Here is a 14,527-nt window from a genome sequence, read left to right as displayed (position 1 = left end):
TTCGGTTCGGTTCAAGGGGCCGAAGCAGCTCGAAGGGAACCATTTAGCTTGCATTTAACAAGGAGAAAGAGCTATGGAAATTATGCGTCCAAATCACAAGGAGATGAATTTGTTTCAGTTTCCTTAAGGACAGGCTCTGGAACATCCAAGCTTCTCCTGAAATAGCATAGGCATGGTGTGAAAGAATCGAAAGTGATAAATGAGAATTACCTCCCGAATTATCATCTTATTATTCAACTCCCGCTGAAAATCAAGAAATCCGTGCCTTACGAATACTATCTCACACATGTAAAATTAACTTCTCAAAAGTCCCTCGTACAAAAGATTTCTCTCTATGTGATGCTAATATGCAAACATACTTTCAATGGACATCCATGAACACCTAACTGCAACGAAAAAGAATGACGACTCTGTATTTTCACCGTTTAAGCCAGCAAAGCTCTAGAACTTGATCGTATTTTGCCTGTCTTGAGGAGCGACACACTGCCACAAGGAACAGTACGATGGGATGTCAGCTGCTTCAACACCAAGTGAGGCAAGGTTGCGACCATATTCCTGATCAAAAGTAGACATACCGCGATTACCAAAAATCTCAAATTCAGCTTTTGCTAAAGAGACCATCAGGGGCAGGTTGAGAGAGAGTAGCAGTAGCATACCTGAATGTCGAGGAATAGCTGCATACAGATCTTATCAGGGTCGGAGACATTATTGTCCGATATCTCTGAGCTCGCCCCAGCTCGCCTTTGCGCACCCTGTCTTATCCTTTGGAGCGAAGATTCAGTTTTCCTGGCCTGGTGATCGTGATCAAAGAATCATTATCCAATCAATAGAAGTTGGGGGAGGGGGTGGGGCGGGGGGGAAAGCAATTTTGGAGGTTAAAACGAAAAAAGTTAAAGCACTAACCACATTGACTAGCTCAGAAGCTAACTCATAGTATCGACCAGTAATCTCGGTAGCGGCCCCAGATATCAGTTTGCTCTTCACTTCTGCATTCATGTATGCTGCTGCCCGCTCTCCATCGAGAAGGGACTGAAGAATCAAAGTAGTTTAGCAGAGAAATTCCGATTATGGAGAAAAATTTAACCCGGTAATTATATAGATTAATAAATCCTCATAAACAGATCTCTATCAAGAATACAATGAACCAACTATTAACGCATAGAATTCCACAAAAGATGCACTTTCTTTACCTTCAGGGGACGCAATATGCCTGAGACATAGGGTGAATGCCGGGTAGGAAGCGGTTTATTTGTCATCCTATATGTTGCGGTTATACCTTTCAGCTGTCTCAACTCCTACATGGATTTTATATACAACGGAACATTCAGGGTAGCAGAATAGATTAATGCAAGGCCAGAAATTCAAATTAAATTCACAAAACCAGCAGAGGCGAGCATGTGAGTGAGCCCTAGCAACCGGCATCTATAAAAAGTTGAACGAGGGCCTATCCAAGCAAAATTATGTAACCTAACTGAAAAGAGCTAGCATGATAAGACACAACTAGTACCTCAGCAGCCTTTTCAGCCAGCGCCTCAATAATTGTGCTGATGACTTGAGGAATCATGTCACTCAACGAATTCCCTCCATGCAAAATACTGTCCTTTACAGAATCACAAATTTCAGCAGAGCATGAAGAGAGGAGCTGGAGTATATGCCTGAGGTAGTCACCACGAACTTCTTGTGCTAGGAGGTCTATATCATGGATAATCTGCAAATAAACGAGAAAAATCAGTTTTCCCGGATGCATTAAGCCTGAAGGCACCGTTCCAACAGTCAATTGCAAGGTCCACTAAAGAAGCAGAGCAGCACATACAACTCTTAATTCAAGCGATCCAAAGTCGACATGAGCCTTATTTATGGAACGCTACTTATCAAATATATATATATATGGCAACTATTTTCCAGATCTAAAAGGTACATTGTCTTTCACAAGAAACAACAGCAGTAAATAGATATAAATCAACTTAACAGAGTAGAGGATTTTGGCATTATTTAACTTGGTGGAAATCATAAAGCAAAAGGAAAACAGCAAGAAACCGTACATAAATAAAATCATCTGGAACTGCAGATGCAGCCCATTCACATCCCGGGTTGGAGCCAGCATCAACCTTCTTACGAGCAGCCAGCCCAGATGACAGCCAGTTTGAGTATCTACATACATGAAAACCATGCAGTGATTCAAAATACATATTGTATACACCTGCACAACCAAAATAATAATCAATATTTTGTTTTTTAATGATTGCAGCTCGAACTTACCTCGCAAGAAGCTGCAAAGATAAACGAAGAAATTTGTCAGAGCAGGAAAGTATGAGAACATCTTCCTTCCAGCAGGATCTCAGGCTATCTAGTAGTGTGAGACTCTGTTTTAGTGTCAGATTCCCACCATCAGGACTCTGATTCTGAACTGGGACAAGACTAGTTGACGAAAGTGCAAAGTCCAGAGCCCCTGCTATTTCCTGAAATCTGAGGTCATCAATATTAATAATAGCAGCTGATGCTTAGGAGTCACCATTAATATTGACTACTTGATGGCTTAACAAGAACCATAAATTGTGATGACTACCTAAGAGAGAAATAGACCCCAAGATTCCACTGCTTCATAAACTCTACATAGGCTGCTTCTGAACGAAATCTAGTAACGGCAGATCTCGATGGACAATATCCTGAAGGACAATCAAATGTCATTATCTCAAAACAATGTAAGCCTCGAATCTGTGTCTGTGTACAGACACCAGAAATATGAGTAAACCAGATATCGATCAAGGATATATCAGTATTACAATGCATGTAATTCTACCAAAACAGAAGGATGCACGTGTGGATCAAAATAAAATGAAAAATGACTCGGACGTACCTTCAAGATGAGCCAAGAAGTCAAGGCTTGTTTTATAATTTCTCAAGAACTCAGTGGGTCTCCCTGGAGAAAAAGAACCTGGTTTTGCCTTTTGAATTGATAGGAGGACCTCTTTGAGAATTGAATTGGCCAAGAAGTCAAAGACATGTAAACCCGAATTTTCTGGAGAAGTAAAGGGGGAGTACATAAATCTTATATGTTCAGCAAAAGTAAGAATCCTACATGATTAGACAATCAAAAGCATTATAACAATATCATCTGTGGAAAGAGGGTAACTAACCACAAAAAAGGCAGATTAAAGCAAAAAGATTATTAAGAAGAGTATAACTCACCAGCAGATGCAATGTCCAATAAAAACTTACAATCTTCCTGAATACTTTGTTTAATTAGTCGATAATCACTCTCAAGTTCAGTGGATGCCCCATCAACAACACCCAACTGGTCATGAGGTATAATTTTCTGTATCATTGGTGTTACGATAGCCGTTCGGAAAATTTCTTCAGCATTGCCAGTGTTGTCAATTGCAGCATAAGCACGTAAGCAATTGTATATTGCATTAGCATCTCGATGCTCCAAACCATCCATGAAGCAATGGGATAAACTTGCATCTAACAGCTGGCTTGCATTCTGAATCCTCTTCTCCATGTTTTCAACAAAAGGCAGATTCTGTACTGGCATAATCGAAAGAAGAATCAGCATAGATAGTATATGTTGCTCATAAGGAAAAGCATAACAATCATATATTAACAGATCCGTTCCTGGTTGACAGGAAAGATAAGTATATATATATATATATATATATATTCCACAGGCCAGTTGGACTTCTGAGAAGTACTAAATAAACCGCTGTAAAATGAGCTAAAAGTATAACTGGTACATCATCTCCCTGAACAGGGCATATACAGAGGTAGCTCCCAAACCAGAGAATCCAAGCTAGCCTTAGTAAGAAAATTATCTAATTCCATAAATAAACTATGTAATGGTCACCTTCTTTACTATCTGCTGGAATTCAGAACCTTGCTCATAATTCTCACAAATCCAATCCAATGGTTAAAGAGTTTTGATTGGATTCCCTTCACAATTTCATGGTAAAACTTTCATCAGATTCCAAGTGTTAATCTCAAGTTAACATCAAATTTTAGTATCGCACTGAAGAGTGAATGAGTGAATGAGAGAGAGAGAGAGAGAGACTGAGAGACCTTTGCATGAGCAATGTAGAACTTGAGCCGGTTCATCTCGCTGGCAATTCTCTCTAGTATCATGCTCTGGGTCTCCCTCAGATTCGTCCCCACCTCAGCATGCTGCAAAGATAATCCGTTGTTGATGGAGGAGGCCTTCTCCATCATATTATTATTTGCATCCCCAGTAGACCAATCAGAGGGCACGGTTGGCAGCTCCTTTATTAGCTTCTCGACCTTCATTCAATCGATTGAAAAAGGTATGAGCACGCAATCAACGATATGGTATCATAAGACCCGCAAAGAAGTGCACTGCAGAGGCTGCTCAATTCCAAAAGCTCTAGCAATATCTTAGATGATCCAATATTATCTCAACCTAAAAATCCCAGAGACAGCATCGCACCCGAAATGCCAAGATCTATGCAAATGGACTCAGTATCATAAATTATATGTTAAACCAGCAACGGTTGCAAAAGCGGAATGACAGAGAGTGAAAATGCTAAAACAATGCATAAAAAGAGGTTCGAGTCGAGAGCAGAGTGGGAACCGAAATGCTGAAAGACTACAAATGACGAGATGAACGGGAGCTTCCAGGACGCACCTTAGACACAACGTGAAATGTGTCGAGCAACAATTCCAAGACCTCCCTAGCAGCGGCAGCCTCGGAGCGCTGCTTCAGGCCATTGCGCAGAGACACAAGGGACGCCTCAACGCTGCCTCTGAAACCTTCGATCTTCTCCCTGAGCTCAACCAGCGGAGCTCGCATCCGGACGATGGCGGAGTCCACATCGACGAGCTTGGTGCTCAAGTTGACAAAGTCATTGTAATCGCGGTTGATGAGGTCGATGAGCTCGTGGTTGAGGGCAGAGAGGTGGGACTGGAGCTCGGAGCGGAGGGCGTCGAAGGGGACGAAAGTACGGAGCTCGGAGATGTAGGACTCGGAGTCGAAGTCCCGGGAGAGAAAGGCGGTGGGTTTGAACCACAGGGGGTGGGAGTCGAGTGGATCGGAAAACAGATCGGCCGCGGATCTGGGCGGCGTGGGAGACGGGGAGGGGATCGAGTCCGCCATAGCCATTAGCTCCAAGGCAGGTCCTCTCTCTCTCTCTCTGTGCGAGAGTTGCTCTGCCTCTGCCAAAATTTGGATCTCTGCATCGATCGAACCGAACTGGTGAGATCGGGCTCATGGGGGGGAAGGCAGGAAGAGAGAGAGGTGATGATGATTGGACGAGTGGAACATACGTACGGACACACACACAGTGCAAAAATACAAAAGGCCACGTGCTGTGTAGGCTTAGGCCCAGGCCCAACAAGCTCATTCTCTCAGGCCCATAACCAGGCCCTTTTGTTACCGTCTGAGGGGCGGAAGATGCATTTTCTGGTTGGTTAGGAACAATAATTAATAAGTACCAAGACATCTCTCTCTCCTCCCCTCTCCCCCCACTCTCTGTCTCGTCTCTTCTGACTCTCTGGCAAAGGTTATGTGGCTGGCTGTGGCAGGGGAAATTAATACTTTTATTACAGTACTTGCCCTGGCTGTCTCTCGGCACTCGGCGGTAGCAGCGATCAACACGGCGGAGAATTTCGTCGACTCGTCGGAGTTCCCAAAAAAAAAAGAGAGAGAGAGAGAGAGAGAAAATGGAGTTTTGATGGTGCATGCTACGCGTTTTCTAGCCTATCCTCCTCCCGCTGCTCTGCTGATCAGACGTTACGACTTTCCATTCCAGTATCAGCCAGCCCCGAACAGAGGTTGGTTGGACCATTCAAACTCCAGTCAGTTACTGACTGACTGCTAGTTCAGCATGATTAATTATTATTATTATTTGTCGAGGATGTGGCAGGGTTCAAGTCAAGGTTAAAGCTGAAGACTTTCTGTGTATGGTATCACAGGCCTGATCGTAGCTTCTTCATTTTTTTTTTTTGTGGGTTTGGGGGGTAGGTAACAGGTAATGTCGAAGAGAAAGAGCACAGCTGTGATTGAATGCTCTACTATATCTCTCGATGGCTCCGGCTCCGGCTCCGGCTCCGTCTCCGTCTCCGTCTCCGTCTCCGACTCCGAGCTCGCTACAGGTAAATCCTTTCCCCACCCCCCCAGGTCATGAATTGAACTGAACTCTTCTTCACCCACAACCACGAGAGGAAAAGACGCAGAAAATGTGATCTACCTTACCTGATGTAATCTTCTCCCTGTCTTTTCTTCCATGAGTGTACTCCTGTCCTGTGATCCTGCGAGTGCGACTCCCCTTCCATTCCATGGAGAGCTTTGGTTCCTTTCTCTCTCCCGTTTATCATATCATGATGAGGATTTCTTTTTCAGTCCCCCAACACCACCATCACATCTCATTACATCAGTGATCTCTTTCTTCATAATTGACTATGTCGTCAACACAGATGATTAGAAGTGCACGAGCAAAATTGATATTCGTATGTTTCCAACTTTTCCTTCCCCAAGCGAATATGCCACATCTATGCTTGTGCTTGTGCTGATGTTTCCAACCTTTAGTAGCTACCATGTTACATCTATCTATCCAAGAAAAACCTCTCGAATGACTGATGGCATTTTCTGAATTCTACATTCGTTGTCGTCTTTTCAAACTCTAGGATGTAATGTTCGTGCCTAAAACTCTTCACATATTAGGATTTCTGTATCCTTCTTGCTCGTTTTAGATGCTTTCTCTCAACACGAAGGGCCAAGCAGCGGGACCGCCTGTGATGCTGCTGTAGCCCTTCAGTCGAAGAAGTTAAGCACGAGTATGTTTGAGCACTATCTTGGGTAAGCTCTATCAAGTGTGTAAAGTGGTGTCAGAATAGCTTGTCCGTCCTTCTCCGTATAATATCGTGAGAGCATGATATCATTTCCGCAGGATCATGCAGAAGAATTTCTCCAAAGATACAAAGGCTTCCTTTGCCTTTCTAGACAGCCTCTGGTTTTCAGTCTACAGGCAAAAATCAAGCAAGGACAAGGTGTTGGAATGGATAAAAAAGAAGCGCATTTTATCAAAGAAATATGTGGTTGTTCCAATAGTTTGTTGGTAGCTACTTTTCCTTTGGCAATGCTTGCGGTTTCCATATATCTGTGCTTCACCATTCGTTTTCCCCCAGGGCTCATTGTTTTTAACATGCTGCAGGAACCATTGGAATCTCTTGATTCTCTGTCACCTTGGTGAAAGTAAAGAATCCAAGACCAGAACAAGGTGCATGTTGTTACTTGATTCTCTGCACATGGCAGAGCCCAAGAGGCTTGAACCGGATATCAGGAGGTATGTTTAGCTTGTTGTCTTAGGGAATGCTAGAAAGTATTTAGTAATGCCTGTGCTCCCTCGAGTATGTTTATATTATATATACGTGTCAAGGTGATCCCCCTCATTTATTGATTGGCTTAGGTTTGTAAGTGACATATATGAAGTCGAGAAGAAGCCACAGAAGACAGCGATGTTCTCGAAAATTCCTTTACTGGTTCCTAAGGTCACTTTCAATTGCAGTGCTTATTTTGGCGCATATTAATCATAGTTTTTTTTTTTCTAGCTTTTCAATGGTACGAGTCTTTTATGTAGGTACCTCAACAGAGAAACGGGGAACATTGCGGGCTCTATGTTCTTTATTTCTTAAATCTATTTGTTCAACATGCTCCCAAGAACTTCAGTATTGAGGATGGCTATCCTTATTTTGTAAGGATCTTCCATTGCTGCTTTCGAGGAATTAGATAAAATCAACCACTATGCCGTTGATACTGCTTATTTGTTTCGCACCACGTATGGCAAGGGTTCATTTTTGTTCTTTTAATGCTGCAGATGACAGAGGACTGGTTCTGTCATGAAGATGTGGATCGCTTTTGCAGTGAACTCACTCAGCGTAATCAATGAAGTATGGGATCTTGTTAAAATTATAATGCATGTATATGCATTTTAAGACGGATTACAGCTAGTAGGTAGTGTAGATTCAAGTGAAACTCGACTTTATCATACGTACTTGTGGGACTAGTAAGTTAAATCAACGGTGGACTACCGACTTTTTAAGCGGTGAGATGTTTTGTGGTCATGTTACATGAAAAATCTTATTGCTGTACCCGTGCAAACTAGTTGCTTACTCGATCACAGGTATTTTAAATTAAGCATAAGTCTTCCTCGTATGCTATAGATGGTACATTTGGACTGTGCTTTATGGTAATATGTTGCCGAAGACAGTGGTATGTGTGATCAGTCGTGGGGATCGAATTTGGAATTTGTCGAGCATTATACTGTACATTCAACTTCTGAGGCCCTGAGTTACGATTTCAATGTGTAATCTTCAGCAAGCGCTTCCTTATCTATTGATGTGACATGATTCATTTGTGCTCAAGTCATATTAAGATCCGATAATACGCAATGGCTGCTACTTGATAAAATCCCAAAATGAAATGGTCAATTAGTTGGAAAACCAGACAGCCTATAAAAAAAAAAAAAAAAAAGACCAACTGGACAAATTGATCAGAGATGGGCTTAATTAATTGGATCCCGATTCTGGTTCTGGGCCGACATGCTCCGAATCCAATAGTCCATGCCTGCGGGGATCCAATCTCCGTAACGTAACCACTCCGGTGAAGAGGTGAGGCGAGCACAGAGCACAGAGCTCAACGCCCCGGCGACGGCGAGACCGTGAGAGAGAGCGAGAAGACAGACAGGGAAGAGAGAGATGCCTAAGAGAACGACCCACACGTACTCCAGCGAAGACGCAGCTCCGGATGGACCCGATTCTGATCTCTTCGTTTACTACTGCAAGCACTGCAGTTCCCACGTCCTAATCACTGGTTCTCTTCTCTCCCTACCATGGAATTCTTCTGCTCTTTTCACCTCTCCTTCCTTGTTGATCCCTTTCTGTCAATTGCTACTGGCTAGTTCGGTAATTAAATAAGCTATCATTAGGTGGAGTAGAGTAAAAAAGAAGAAGAAGGAAGTCCAGAGAAAAAATGCACAAGTCGCGGTGGTCATGATTATGAAGCTGAAGTTATCACTTGTGTAGTTCGATTTTTTTTTTTATTTCCTTCCTCAGTTCTACCGTCGTTGGTTGGTTCCTTCAGCTGGTATGGTAGAAGCAGCAGCAGAGTAAACGATTTAGTGGGAAACTTGCATTTAGGAGCACACACTTGTAAATTATGAATCTTTATTCGTTTTGTGATGCAATTGAATCGAATGTCTCAACTTTTTAGCTGTTTGCAATTTTGCATCTAATTCTTTTATCCCCGATTTTGTTTGTCAGATAGTTCGGAGTCTTCGGACTGATTGAATATCGAACCTGTCTTGTATTGATTTTAATCCCATAGGTCTTATTCTTCTTCATGGTCTGTCTGATTTTTTTCTAGACCACTTCCTGAACTGACATATGCCTATTATAAGATACGCAATTGCAGAAAACACCAAAAAGGAAGACTGACAAGGCACATGTGGTGGACAAGAAGAAGCATCTCGCGAGACTGAACGTCAAGGAGGCAGGGAAAATTCTCCTAAAACGGTACTCATCCAGTGAATGCTCCTTTCTGTTGTGCCACTGCCCTGATAATCTCTGCCTTCTTTTTGCCCAATTCTATAATAATAATAATAGTATTGTTGGGGGAAGAAGAGTGTTACTCCCCTTTGGGTGTCTATCCGTTTGTTTTGTTCGCAAGCCTCATTAACGTATTCACGTTTGTCGTTCTCTGATAATAATAGGATGCTTTGGTATTATAGCAACTGGTTCTGGCATCTTACTTCTCGTTATATTATATATGTTCAGAGTAGAGATTTTGGCTGTGCTATCATAACGTGGAACTTTCAGCAGTAGAAAATCACATGAGCTCCTTGGAATGCTCACATAATCAAAGCCGTAAATCTGACTTATTTCATATCTAGAGGTGAAGGAAAAATGGAGAAGCAATTCCGCATGAACTGCTTAGGCTGTGGACTATTTGTCTGCTACCGAGCTGAAGAGGATCTGGAAGCTGCTTCTCTCATTTATATTGTTGATGGTGCCCTCAGTACAGTTACTGCTGAGACCAATCCACAGGTGAAATAATCTTTTGTTTTTATGCCCCATCATATACAGTCTCCTAGCCTGTGTACTTTGATCATCCTTCACAACTGGCAATGTTGAGCATTTTCCTTATTTCTGGAAATAATCTTTGCATCTTGGCAAGCAGTTTGAAGTGCCAACAGTTTTATGTCACTTGCTGGGGAGAGTTTTCTCTGGATTAGATTTTATTATACACTTTCTGTTGATAGGGCCTCCCTTTGGTTCAGGGATTCTATTTATATAATGCCATAAGAATTCTTGTAATATGCTGTAGGATGCTCCTGTGCCACCCTGCATATCACAGTTAGAAGGCGGGCTTGTTCAGGTGGCTATAGAAGTGGAAGCTGGGGCACAACGGTCTGCAATTACAAGTAACTTGATTTTTGTAACTGCTTTGCTTTGTAGATATTGTCTCCTCACCTTGAAGGCTTTAAGTTGTTGCTTCCTTTATTGTTGGGCATGCCTGTTATAGTTTCTTCATTATAGCTCTCTAATGTCATTCTCTATTTTCCGCTTGGTCTTGAATATCATGGTTTTGTTAGGACTTCCGGACCTTCCCAACTTCCAATTATAGAATATTATCTGTAATACTGATCTCTTAACTTCACCTCTGAGAGCTCAGTCCAAAGCTTTAGTCTGTGTGCAGAAGCAACTAGATGCTGCACACTGTTTCTGTGATGTGGGTTGGACCTATGTTTGTATATACATCCTTGTGCCCTGTTGTAGTAAGAATAGGGACATGGGGCCACTGGTAATGATCGTTTGTCCTGGAATTTTCTGAAAATGGGTGGCCACAATATTTGAATTATTTGGAATTGAACACGTCCTGCATCATTCATAATTCATGTAATTATGCTTGCTTCTTGTTTATAATCAGGAGTGAATGCTGATGATGTTCGGGTTACTGTAGCTGCACCTGCAGCACGTGGAGAGGCTAACAACGAGCTGTTAGAATTCATGGGAAAAGTAATACTTTCTGTATACTTATCCAGCGAAGTCCTTGTTTTCTTCAGTATCATTCGTATCAAACTGCTGAGACAGTCAATACTGTAATATAGGTGTTGGGTCTGAGACTCAGTCAGATGACTCTTCAGAGAGGGTGGAATAACAAATCAAAGCTCCTTGTGGTGAGTTATAACTTCTTCCTAGTCTGGAGCCATAAGACTGCAGGTATATTGCAATTGTCCCTGCTTACCAGGGTGGTCATTAGTGAATCAGTTGGTGTGGATATGTTTTTCCTCGGGTCTGCAGTTCCGCTAAACAGATTCAATTTCTTACCAGATCCATATTATTGTCTGCAATTAAATCTTATTCTTTGTTTGGAGTAGGATGTTTGATAAGGCGATGTGCCTGGCCTTTGATGTTTTATCCATGCGAAAGAAGTTTGGTTTCTTCTTTTTCTTGTTAAGCATCAAGCATGTGATAAGTTGACGGGAGCGACGTACCTAAATCTCATCAATGTATTGGTCTTAAACTTGTTTACGTTACAACTCATTATGCAACCTCTGCATTAAGCAAATCATTGCTTGCTGCGTAACTTACATTGGGCACTTTTTGCCTGGGATCTTTGGTTGTTTCTCATATTGAAGAACCTGCCTGTACCCGGATATTCATTTGATTCGAGTCTTGCAGTCCTCTCTTAATCAGCACTTGTTTGCTAATAATTTGAACGACGATCTATCTCAGGTTGAGGATCTATCTGCGAGGCAGGTGTATGAAAAGCTACTGGAGGCTGTGCAACCTTGAAGCTGAAGCTGCTTTGTGTTGTGGATGTACCAAATTTTGCTGTCATCCATTCCTCCGTCATGCTTTGCAATTCATTGTATGGTATGAACGATTATTTGTTTTGGATCTGGGAAGTCAACTGAGGAGCTTGACTTTTGTCTTTTGTGTTGTAAAGATCATTAACTTGAAGAGCAAACTTGCAAGAACTTCCTATAGGGATCGTTTCTGTGAACACCCCGACAGCCAACACCTAACAGCTAGCCTTACATGCATGTTCAATGATCGATATTGAATGACTGATACATTGCTGGCTAGTTTTACTGGTTGTCAGTGTGTATGCTGTCCATGCCGGTCCGAGTCGGAGAGCTCGGGGGCCAGACCGGGGGAAGCAGTAGCAACGAGATGAGATTGGTCCCTCCCTTCCAATTCGCAAACCTCACAACACAATAATTTGATGGTGAGGTGGGGTAACTTTCGACATCACAGGCCCTCCAAAAGCCCAAATCAACTTATTATATTCGGACGGCTAATAAATATTGTAGATGATTAGTAAAGGCCGATCTCCTCCATGCTTGTTTAATAATAAAATTGAATTGGGTCAGGGCTAAACACAGCCTGGACTGGCCCGCATGGATTTCTGCCTAGGCGGAATAGAAAAGTTAAATAAAAAATCAAATTTATAAAAGATTGGATATAACAATTGAATTTTTCTTTTTCTTTTTGTAAATAAGCTCAATCGCTTATAGGTCCGATGGAATTTCATATGGTATCAGAGGGGTACATGTCGAGTGTTATGTTCTCGTCAGACTCGAATATGGAACTCGTTGAAGTCAATCAACCAAGTGTTGAAAGAAGACCCACCTCGTCTTCAATTATACCTTGTCCACCTCTCATCCAAGTATGGAAGAAGATAGTTCACTTGTCATTATAAGTCCAGTCTAGAACCGGCTTGAAATCAGTTATTAAGGGCGGGAGTTTCAAGTCCATGTTGCCAATGTTGGTGAAGCATCAAGCCACCGTTGTCACGTGAGGACAAGTAATAAGAGTCGAGCGTCCCACGTGAAAAAAGTCAAATAAAAAGACACATATTAATAAGAGTTTGAGTATAATTTTATAGTCGTGCCATTATAATGATAATTTTGCAAGTGGATCAGAAAGATGGTCCAGAAGCTGGATAATCGTGCAATCGACCTGCGAGATATATAATTAATTTAATGAACTCACTTTTATAAAGAGTAAAACCTTGGTGTGGATGTAGCATGCACGTTGAATATAACGTCATTCATGTCCAAAGTGCATCAATCAATCAATCAATATGAATTAGTTTTAACCCATCAAATGAAATTGAAAATAGAAAAGAAAACATCTAAAAAGAAAAATAATGGTTCGAGTTGGGCTCATCATCGACACGGGCTTTTGGAGGGTGATGCATTCCTTCCTGCTGTGCTCAAAAGAAGCAATTGAATTGGAATTAGATATTTCGTTGACAGGTCAGTCGAATCAAATCTCTCCTTTTTTTCTTTTTTGGGTAAATGAATCAAATCTCTCCTCCATTCGTCTTGTCTGTTTTATAATATCATCATTTTCATTTTTTTGATTGACTTTCCGATCTGTCAGCTGAAAAAGCCAGCGGATACGTACGATCATTATGTATTGACAAGATATTGTGACCTTCTACATGGTCCCGTCTAAGATGACAATTAATGTTTATTATGCTAACACATGATATGCTTTTTTTGGGCTAATATATTATATATACGCGTTTGTATAATTAATTATATGTATATTATGTACACGCGCCTAAATATATATATCTTGCCTTGTGCAGCCTCATGTGTGTATGTGATATTGTATCAAATATTATATATACCTCGCATGCATGTACACACACGCTTTACGAAAACAGTCGTTTCGTTAATTAACTTAATAATTATATAAATGCATGTATATCCGCGTTGGGTAATCGTTCATCAATTCTTTAGATACATATGTTATGTATACATTGCGATGTATAAAAATGATATTATTAAAATAAAAAAAGTTATAACCTAATTTACTGAAAAAAAAAAAGTGTAGCATCAGCGCACGTGTGTGATTAATAACCAAAAAGTTCTAGTCTGATATTCATTGTATAACTACCCGTGCCCCTCTTTTTAATTATTAGAATTTTTATTTCATTATATTAGATCATTAATCCTTTTTTGTAATAGAAAAAGATTTTATTAAATTATTTTTTCGAAATAATTAAATCCATGCTCACGATGCATGCTATGTGTTGCATGTGCTTGATTTATATATATATATTTTTTTAATTATAAAAGAGGCTATTTATATACCATAATTTACCTTCTTTTTTTTTTTGGGTGGAACCATGTTTTGCTATTTTGAAAGGGACAAATTGGACATATGTATACATATATAAAATAATCATATATATGTTTGAATTTTTTCCTAGTACCCGGATAAAATTGGGGAACTATAAAAGGTTGTATGGTCAAACTCAGCCACTCGAGTCCAGTAATATAGTGGGCTTTGGTTGGAATAATTTGCAAAAAAAAAAAAAAAAAGCAGAGAAAGAGTGGCACTCCAATAACGTTAGCGATATTAGTCGTGCTTAACGTCCTTAGTCCACCCAAAAAAAAGAAATAAATAAAAAGAAAATATTAATAATATCGCAATCAAATCACATTATGATATAATGGTCATAGTTTGATCTTTCTGTTTCATCATTCGATATTTATCGCAT

At 40.8% G+C, this 14,527-nt stretch overlaps 3 protein-coding genes across 8 annotated transcripts; 2 read left to right on the top strand and 1 right to left on the bottom strand.

Annotated features, from left to right (window-relative positions):
* Positions 1-193: 193 nt before the first annotated feature.
* Positions 194-5,228, bottom strand: LOC116213221 (conserved oligomeric Golgi complex subunit 2). Its single transcript, XM_031548080.1, has 12 exons — positions 4,637-5,228; positions 4,057-4,272; positions 3,190-3,523; positions 2,858-3,019; positions 2,567-2,666; positions 2,260-2,466; positions 2,043-2,151; positions 1,508-1,708; positions 1,191-1,295; positions 904-1,029; positions 657-791; positions 194-555 (listed from the first exon to the last, which is right to left on the bottom strand). The coding sequence occupies exons 1-12, from the start codon at positions 5,108-5,110 to the stop codon at positions 442-444; spliced, it is 2,283 nt and encodes a 760-aa protein (XP_031403940.1). The 5' UTR covers positions 5,111-5,228; the 3' UTR covers positions 194-441.
* Positions 5,229-5,435: 207 nt separating this feature from the next.
* Positions 5,436-8,296, top strand: LOC116213222 (probable ubiquitin-like-specific protease 2A). 6 transcript variants are annotated; one of them, XM_031548086.1, is made up of 8 exons: positions 5,436-5,781; positions 5,979-6,102; positions 6,671-6,805; positions 6,897-7,064; positions 7,161-7,292; positions 7,416-7,497; positions 7,587-7,700; positions 7,824-8,296. In XM_031548086.1, the coding sequence occupies exons 2-8, from the start codon at positions 6,014-6,016 to the stop codon at positions 7,893-7,895; spliced, it is 792 nt and encodes a 263-aa protein (XP_031403946.1). In that variant the 5' UTR covers positions 5,436-5,781; positions 5,979-6,013; the 3' UTR covers positions 7,896-8,296. The 6 variants fall into 6 exon arrangements, with proteins under 6 accessions (XP_031403946.1, XP_031403944.1, XP_031403945.1 ...); XM_031548084.1 differs by having other exon boundaries at positions 5,438-5,781; positions 6,700-6,805; XM_031548085.1 differs by having other exon boundaries at positions 5,438-5,781; positions 5,972-6,102.
* A 284-nt stretch (positions 8,297-8,580) lies between these two features.
* Positions 8,581-12,013, top strand: LOC116213223 (UPF0235 protein At5g63440). Its single transcript, XM_031548088.1, has 7 exons — positions 8,581-8,818; positions 9,405-9,519; positions 9,897-10,050; positions 10,331-10,427; positions 10,934-11,022; positions 11,115-11,183; positions 11,743-12,013. Exons 1-7 carry the CDS (start codon positions 8,704-8,706, stop codon positions 11,800-11,802), a joined length of 699 nt encoding a protein of 232 aa, XP_031403948.1. The 5' UTR covers positions 8,581-8,703; the 3' UTR covers positions 11,803-12,013.
* Positions 12,014-14,527: the final 2,514 nt, after the last annotated feature.

Source organism: Punica granatum, chromosome 7, assembly GCF_007655135.1.
Source record: "Punica granatum isolate Tunisia-2019 chromosome 7, ASM765513v2, whole genome shotgun sequence".
NCBI lineage: Eukaryota > Viridiplantae > Streptophyta > Magnoliopsida > Myrtales > Lythraceae > Punica > Punica granatum.
Note: the sequence above shows the minus strand (reverse complement) of the source record. Positions and strands in the feature narration are given on the sequence as shown.

Bases quoted from the DNA above. Each gene is read 5' to 3' on its own strand.
- LOC116213223 (XM_031548088.1), top strand. From the start codon at position 8,704: ATGCCTAAGAGAACGACCCACACGTACTCCAGCGAAGACGCAGCTCCG. The intron at 10,051-10,330 runs GTGAAATAATCT...AATATGCTGTAG, and splicing joins CTGCTGAGACCAATCCACAG to GATGCTCCTGTGCCACCCTG. The intron at 11,023-11,114 runs GTAATACTTTCT...ACTGTAATATAG, and splicing joins TGTTAGAATTCATGGGAAAA to GTGTTGGGTCTGAGACTCAG.
- LOC116213222 (XM_031548084.1), top strand. From the start codon at position 5,982: ATGTCGAAGAGAAAGAGCACAGCTGTGATTGAATGCTCTACTATATCT. The intron at 6,103-6,699 runs GTAAATCCTTTC...TGCTCGTTTTAG, and splicing joins CGACTCCGAGCTCGCTACAG to ATGCTTTCTCTCAACACGAA. The intron at 6,806-6,896 runs GTAAGCTCTATC...TCATTTCCGCAG, and splicing joins ATGTTTGAGCACTATCTTGG to GATCATGCAGAAGAATTTCT.
- LOC116213221 (XM_031548080.1), bottom strand. From the start codon at position 5,110: ATGGCTATGGCGGACTCGATCCCCTCCCCGTCTCCCACGCCGCCCAGA. The intron at 2,667-2,857 runs GTACGTCCGAGT...ATTGTCCTTCAG, and splicing joins CTTCTTGGCTCATCTTGAAG to GATATTGTCCATCGAGATCT. The intron at 2,467-2,566 runs GTAGTCATCACA...TGATGACCTCAG, and splicing joins GGGGTCTATTTCTCTCTTAG to ATTTCAGGAAATAGCAGGGG.